The 8046-nt window shown below is 40.6% G+C and overlaps 1 protein-coding gene across 1 annotated transcript in view; it reads left to right on the top strand.

The window, feature by feature from the left end:
- The window catches only part of IKZF2 (IKAROS family zinc finger 2 (Helios)), a gene marked incomplete at its 5' end in the record, with an annotated part of 54380 nt that overhangs the window by 10340 nt on the left and 35994 nt on the right, over window positions 1-8046 (top strand). The window contains one exon of the mRNA XM_010139790.1: window positions 5350-5517. Coding sequence (XP_010138092.1) covers window positions 5350-5517 — 168 coding nt within the window. The remainder of the gene's footprint in view (window positions 1-5349; window positions 5518-8046) is intronic.

The raw sequence follows: 8046 nt of genomic DNA, 5'->3' as shown, positions 1-8046 counted from the left end.
ACACAATTAATAAATGAGGAAAAACCTATTTGTGCTGTTCAGTATAAAAGACTTTTATGCCCAAAGCTGCTAACCAGGAACAAATTCAAACAAATGACTACATTAACACATTGCAATTAATTCTGTTGGACTGCCTGTCTTATTCTTCTAGTAGAAAGGTTTTACTTGGTGTAATTTATAATCTCTAACCTAGTGCAGGCTTCTACCTCTTGCAATATGAATCGATTTGGCACTGAATCAAAAACAGTAGGGCCAAATTTCTAGAAGTGATGTTTTCTACTTAGGTTCCTAAATCTAAATTTTCCAACAGTCTCATTTTCTACTTAAGCATAAGGAAAGGGAACTCAGATTTTTTAAATCACTCACTGCCTAGGGATATGTTTTACTCTCAGTATTCACTAAACTCTTCTGATATTTTCGCCAGTTTGCTAAAGGATTTTTCTTTCTTGAAAATATGTTTATAAATTTGTATACCGAGGACACTTGGAAATCACTCAGGATTTCCCAGAAATTTTTAATGAGACATTTGTCACTCCTCTTATAATAAATTGACCTGTCTGGAAGTAGGTTTTTCCCAACAGAAAACGCTAGTAAAATCGCAGATTTTGAGTGATGCGCAGTCCGTTGAGTGAATCCGCTAGAACTGTAAGTAGGTATGCAGACTAGGGAGTCCCCAGAATAGCAGTCACAGAAGTGGAGCACAGCCTGCTGCTCTGTATCTCTCTGGGGTACTGGCAGGCTGCGATTCACTGCCTGTCAGTGTGTCAGTAGCGCAGCTGGTATTTCATCTGTGCTCCGGGGTCAGAGCAGAATCGGAGCAGTGGCAGCGCCTGATAAATCAGGGGAGATGTTTCATTTAAACTGAATATTACCAAAAAGCCTACTGTGGAAGGGTGAAAATCGATATTGTTAGTATGAGCAAATCCTGATGGCAGAATGGGCGTGATAATTTTGCATTTAAGAGGTTGAAGAAAAAATCGTGTTTGAGAAGTCCCTAAGCTATCCTTCGCCTATCAGATGTATATGACGAACAGAAAAGGCTGAGCTCTTGGGTACACATTTAGCCCACTAGATCCAGTTCTTATGCGTGGGAGGACTCTATTCTGGCTTTCCTTTTTATTGTGAAGAGCCTTTAAAACCAGCATTTTTTTTTTTTAAAGAAAAGGTAATTAAAACATTCACAAGAAGGGACTTGAACACTGCTTTAGAGATAACTAGGTCTTGCTGCTCATGGGAACTGGCGCGTTATTTTGTGAGTTGCTCCATTTGTTTTCAAAGGGACAAAAGTTACCAGCCAAGGGTTGTGAAAATCTAAGTCTTTTTGGTTGCGAGGTCTGCAGGCTCTTTGTCCTCAGTCATATTTCTGTTTTGATACAGAAAATATCACTGATGTATTTTGCAGCGGTATGAGATTCAAAGAAGGATAACTCATACTGAAACTTCTGCGCAGCACTTCCGTGCCAAGGCTGTGAAGGAGTTATTTTGCAGGGAAGCTTCCAATTAAGCAGAAAAAGTAGTTGGTTTGTTTTGTGAAATAACATTTGACATATACACGGTAAAATACAAAAGCTATTAGCAGGGAGTTAAATCAGTTCATTCGCCCGGTTTCGGGTCGTATCAAGTAGAAAGTGTTCATAGCTTGTGCTATGAAGTTTCCAGCCAGTCACCATATATTAGAGATACTTTTGGGAGGACTGTGCTTTGCCAACAACCCTCACTCCGTTGGTCCACTTCACCTTTCATCGCAGTATTTGTTTACACAACAGCAAGTTAACTTGTGTACTTTAGATACTGGTGTAACTAAAGAGCAGCAATATTTCATCACTGTTTTTCTGGAGGAGACATGGCTGTGATGGATGCACATTAAACAATGAACTGTGAAGTTTCAACAGTATTTTACTGTAATTTAGAGGTAAATATTTGTAATTGTACCTCTTAATTCTTTAACAGTAAAATGATAAAACCCTATGGGTTTATTTATTGAATTTCATTATTGGGGCTGTTCCCTGGCACAAGCCCCTCTTCCTAAGCCTTTAGGAAAGGTAATACTTTGCTGCTCTGGCTTACCTCGCCTCGTCTATTCTTGAAGTAACTTTAGATAATTAAATTCCCTGCGCAGGAGAACAAAGCTTGTCAGGCATTCTTGGTTTTGTCTGGCTTTAGACCCTGAATCTGGAGTTGAGAAGAAACATCTTTTTTTATTTGGTTAGCTGTTCCTCCTCCTCCTCCCTACTCAGTTGGTTTTGGGGTTTTTTTTATCACTAAGATTTTTTTTCCTGCCCTGGTTCAGCTCTAAAATAGGGAAAAAAAGGTTTAATACTTAAAGTAGACTAAAAGTCTTTTGCAGACACATTGCAGTCATGTAGTTTCCAGTGCTAAAAAGCTTGCTTAGTCACCTTTCAGTACGTATTCTTCGTATAAGGAGTTCTTATTTAATAATTCAGTGTACCTGTATAGAGTCAAATGGTAAATACGTAGCTGTAAATGGTGAAAAATACCGCCTGTATGCCACCTGTTTAATAGGTCTGTTGCTTCTGGTCTTTTAAACCCAGTCAGGGACTCTCAGGTAGAGCAGAAACGTATTATGAGTGGATGTTTAGTCTGAAGTGAGATTAATTTCTGCCTATGGATAAAAATTTCTAGTTCTCACAGAGGAGTAAGGGAAGTGAATAAGGATGTCAAGGTTGTTATTTTGTTACTAGGAAATTACAGTAATGGAGAACTGCTTACAAACCTGCTAAGAAAAGGTAGCAGGAGAAATCACTGGACAGCGGTCTTCTCGAGGCACTGAAGCGCTAAAGACTGCTGGTTTGCTAGCTCTGGAGCGGGCACTGGGCAGCACACTTCTTGGAAAAGCAACAAAATCGCACTCTTATTTAGTCTTTACAGTTTTTGCGCACCCTTCTATTGGATAATGGCCTCTCAAATTAGCTGTGCTACACATAAAGGCTGCTAAGCAATAGTGAGAAGGTGTGACTAAAATTAAGTCATCCCTCAAGCCTGCAGCTTAAACAAGGAGCAGGAATCAAATGATTGGACAAAAGTATAACAGACAGATCAAAGCAGCTATTTACCCAGAATTAAGCCAGGAGGAAAAACGAATTCATGCTGGCTTTAAATAGATACAAAGGTTATTTTAGGTAAAATGTGCTATTGTAGCAGAGTCTGTGTGTTGCAAGAGAGGAGCAAACTATTGGTGACTTAGTGACTGTTCTCCTGTCATCTTTGCCACCTAACTGTGGTGCAGTGACTGAATTCCTGACTGAAGGCTTTCAGCACCCCTTCAGCTGCCAGTTTATCAAGGAATAATACCTGCTCATATGTGGCTCCCAAAATACGGAAGATAAGTGGGTGATGTGGCGGGTAAAACATTGCACAGTTTTAAATACAGCAGGAGTAAAAGGAAAGACTTTAGACTTGGTAATAAACTTGTTACCTTCTTTAATGTTGTCATCCTGAAACTGAAGCGATCATTCCTGAACACTGAGAAACGTGTCAAAGGAAGGGGTTTTGCCTGTTTTCTCAGACAGCGAAAGCAAAACAGAAAAGAAAAAAAAACCCGTATATTTTTCTCCTGCAGTCTCTTTACATATCTCTGTTACGGACTTTTTGAAATGATATAAAAGAAGATAATGGCTAATCAGATCCTTTGAGTATAGTGTGGGAGTTTGAAAGGGAAACCACAAACTATCAATTCCAATGAGCTCGTGTTCAGTGTGTTTGAAGGAGAGCTTTATGCCCCGATTTTTTTTTTTTTCTTTTTTAATTATTACTCCATAATGTTCTTGGCAAGGTCATAGGAACCTTAGTATATTCTTCAGTGCATCTGCAGTGGTTTGAGATGTAATTTCCAGCTCACGCATGTGAAGTTGCCAAGGTATGGCATATACGTGGCACACCTGCCTTCTGCTGCCCTCCTGGCAGGACTGTAAGGCTGGCAGTGATTTCAACCACTGAAGCAGGAATTCCTTGTGGACTTCTGTAAGAGCTCTCTCCCTCCCTCTTCTTCTATTTGAGTCTAAAGACACATTCAGGACTTTACGCTAAACACATGAACTACTCTGATAAAAACATAGCGTTTGTTTTGTCCAGCAGAGGAGTAATCATCTTAAAGCAATTGAAAAAAACCTTTGGAGAGATGTGGCAGATCACAGAACGTGCTTGTTTTTCATGAGATCTGCACTTCAGACTAGTGAATTCAGCCTCAGAGTTCCACCAGGGATTGACTGAGGCTCTGTAACAGGCGATGCACTGAAAAAATGGATGAGGCTGCATACATCTGAAATCCGATGTTCAAGACCTTGTTGTTTCTTGGTGAAAGCATTTCAGCGTCTAAAGCCTGGCTGCAGTAGAGTGCTTAGGCAAGTGGCCAGTACCAGTATATGCTTATGCCCTATTGGTTTGCCCAGTGGGATATAAGCAGATGATTAGAACTGACTCCTTGCCCAAGAATGCTGGAATGGACTGTTACCAACTAATGTTGACATAGAGTATGGTTTTGATAATGCTTCACAAAACCTGTGTGAGCTTGTCAGGGCTTTTCCTCTGAATTTTTTTTTGTTAAAGGTGTTTCTTTTTCTGGACTCAATCCCCACTGTCCAGGGCAAATATAGAGGATTAACATTGAAATAAGTTTTGAATGGGGGGGTGTGTGTGTGCGTGTGTGAATGCATGGGGTGAAGGGAGAGGGTAAGGTATAGAGTTTCTGGTGCATGTTTGGGGTTTCTTCTCATCAAAATGTCTTTTCCATTAGTTTTACTTAGAGCACAAATTGCTTATTTCACAGTTTAATGGTGTAAGATTTTCGTCAGTGTTCGCCACTGCCCAAAGCTTGTGGGTGTGATCCTTACTTGCATCGATTTGCTTCATACAGCTAGACTGCAAAACAGCCTTTAAAAAGTCATTTCAATTAAAGTATGACCTAAGCAAAAGATTTGGTTTGAAGCAAAGACCTTAACATCTGTCCAAGTCCAATTGTTACGATCAGTTCTAAATACTCATATGGATTGGACCTGTACTAAAAATAAGTGCAAAACCATAGAGAGAAATGCTACAAAACCACAGTTATGGAACTCCATTTTGAGCATCATCTTCGGTGAAGGATGAGACCCCTGAGATGGAGAACTTAAAGAAAATCAGGTTGCATTAATCACCTGAAGGAAAGAGCCTCAAATCATTGTTGGAGGCTTTGCCCGATGTGCAAAAGAATTGTTCTGTGACTTGAACAAATGCCTTGTGGTGGTGGGGACTGTGCCTGTGTAAGATGGCACTGTTACGAAGAGCGGGAAAATGGGCTCTGTGCAGCTTCCGATGCTTCTTGACGGCTCTCTCCCTTCCATTTCCCTTCAGGTGAGCGCCCCTTCCACTGTAACCAATGTGGAGCTTCTTTTACCCAGAAGGGGAACCTGCTGAGGCACATCAAGTTGCACTCTGGGGAGAAACCGTTCAAATGTCCCTTCTGCAGCTATGCCTGCCGACGGAGGGACGCCCTCACAGGACACCTCAGGACACACTCTGGTGAGCCCACCTTGTCTTCTTTTTCCTCTTGTTCTTTCCTATGTCATTCTGTTCAAGCCAAGCAGACCGTGAAAATAACTGTGTGTTCCTGGTTGCTCTGGGTCGGTACCATCCTTTTCAGATAGCACAACTCTGAACTTCGGGAAAGCCTTGATGTGAATCAGAAAAGTTGTGGTTCAGCCACACCTCTCCTTTTGTGTAACAGAGCTCCTCTGCTGATGCTATCGCATTTCCCTTTGAATGTCTCCTTGGGTGTATCCAGGCTTTGCTGGCTGATTGTTTTGACAGTCTCAGCCCCAAAGTGGCTGTGAAATTCCAGAGGTCTCAAAGAATAGCTGTGTGCTCTTGGAAGCCTGCTTTGCAGTTCATACCCATTTCTTCATCTAATAAATGCCATGTGCTGGCAGAGCTCATACTTGTTTGTCTTTCAAGAATCTAATTGCATTTTTGATTCAGTTACTTGCTCTAAAGACCTGACTGATGGCAGCCACAGCACTCACCCTAAACTGGCAGAGGCATCTTTGGTTTCTTGCTTTGCTGCTTGATTGTGTCATACCTACATCAAGTCTACTTGATATATTTCTTGTTGTGTTTTAAAGAAATACGCATCACATAACTGCATGTAACTAGTCACATTGGCAGCCCTGGTGATCAGGATCAGATGTGTTTCTAGTCCCTGTATGCTACACCGACGGGCTGCGTTCTGCATACTTACTCATTTGTGTAGGGCTCTTGAGTAAGATCTTAACTTGCTGCGTTTTTTATCTCCAAGGATGTTCGACTTCTGTGTCCACGCCATTTATAGGAGACTGGTTTTCATTGTTGAATGAGCAGAGATAACGAGACTGGTTACAAGTGACAGCATTACAGATGAACTTTTCTGAGGTGTTAGCAAACGTGTGACTACTGAAACACAGTGGTTGAAGTGCAGCTGCAGACAGAAACTCTGCATGTCAAAATGTAGTCATGGAGCTTCCTGACTGTTTATAGGCATTTATTCTACAGGCTCAGCCTCGCTTCAGTAGAGGTTTCTGGTGTATGGGCATTAAGTTGGTCTTAGGATACAGAATTGTCTTGACCTTTCCAAGATTCAGGAAAGATAAGCTAGTGAGCTTCCCCAGGTAGACTTGGAGTATGCAGGAGGCTGTATTGATGCAAACATTCTGACAGAAAGCAGGAGTTTCCAAGGGAATGCAAGTGTGTGACTAGGATGAGAAAGAATTGCTTGAAAGTTGTCAGCCAAGAGGACTTGATCTGTAAGTCGTAAGGAAAAAAGTCTGTGCAACTGCAGGGTGCAGTTTTCATGCATCTGACCATAAACTGTAGTTTCGACTTGAAATTTAGTAAAAAACAAAAACACAATAAAAATATTCACAGTTAAAATAAAAAAGAGAATTGTGACATGAAATAGCCCTCATTACTAAACACAAACATTGTGGTTGAAGATTGTTTTCATAATATGAATAAAGATTTTGTTACCTAGCTACAGCCGTTGATGGAGGTTGGTTGTTGTTCTTCATGTGTGAAAAGTATATGGCTGATGTTTCTGCTTTTTGTGTGAGGATGAAATGTTAAAGGTGTGGGATTTTCAGAAGGCACCTAAGCTGCTTAAACACACAAGTTCCCCTGGAGCTCCTTCCTGTACTGACTTAGCTGTGCTTCAGTTGTAATGTCATGTTTTGTTTTCAGTGGAGAAAGTGTCACCCCTCTAAGCAGTCAACCACAACAGTTTTCAGCAGAGGGCCAGCAGACACGTGCTCCGACAATTCTTGGAGTAGCCCTCACAGAGAAGAGTTAAAAACCTGATATATTGCCCTAAAACCTGACACCCACCAAGACAAAGGTGTAATGCCAATCTGAATGTGAGCGCGAAGGTGTCTCTGTGTCCCTATCTATACCCAAGCTTGGTTGGTTTATGCGTACAGATGTGAACCTGGTTCGTGGAGAAGATGAGTAGCTATTCCCTAGAGATTTTAAGCAGTTTCATATCGGTTTACTGTAGAAGCAATTTCTGCTTTAATAAAGCACACATCAAAGTCTGTAAGCAGGCCTTGAAGGTATCAAAAATCTAGTAAAGTTCATTGAAGGTCTTTTCCAACCTGAATGATTCTATGATTTTATGAATGTTTACATCTTCTGCTACTTCTGACCAGAGAAGAGGATATCAGATAAAACATAGAAAGAAGAGGTTGAAAACTAGTTTGAAATACGAGATTTCACTCCAGGTTCAATCTGTACTCTTAATGTCTAAATTGAGGTGAGTCTGAATATGTTTTTATATTATAAGAGGAAATCTCTTTAGATCAAATCCTCAGCTGATATAGATTGGAATTACATCTGCTAAGCAGGGGAAGCACTGCTGGTTTGCACTGGCTGAGAATCTGGCACATGATTTCATAAATGCAAGACTAATTTCCTTTTTTATGTTACATGTCCTTTTCCTCCTCGGATAAGAGAGTGCTGTTAATAATTAAAAAAAAAAAAAAAAAAAAAAAAAAAAAAAACCCAAAAAGTTTTTTTTTCCTTTTC

The sequence above is a fragment of the Buceros rhinoceros genome, unplaced genomic scaffold, assembly GCF_000710305.1.
Source record: "Buceros rhinoceros silvestris isolate BGI_N320 unplaced genomic scaffold, ASM71030v1 scaffold12107, whole genome shotgun sequence".
NCBI lineage: Eukaryota > Metazoa > Chordata > Aves > Bucerotiformes > Bucerotidae > Buceros > Buceros rhinoceros.
The sequence above is the reverse complement of the archived record's forward strand: the minus strand, read 5'-3'. Positions and strand labels throughout refer to the sequence as shown.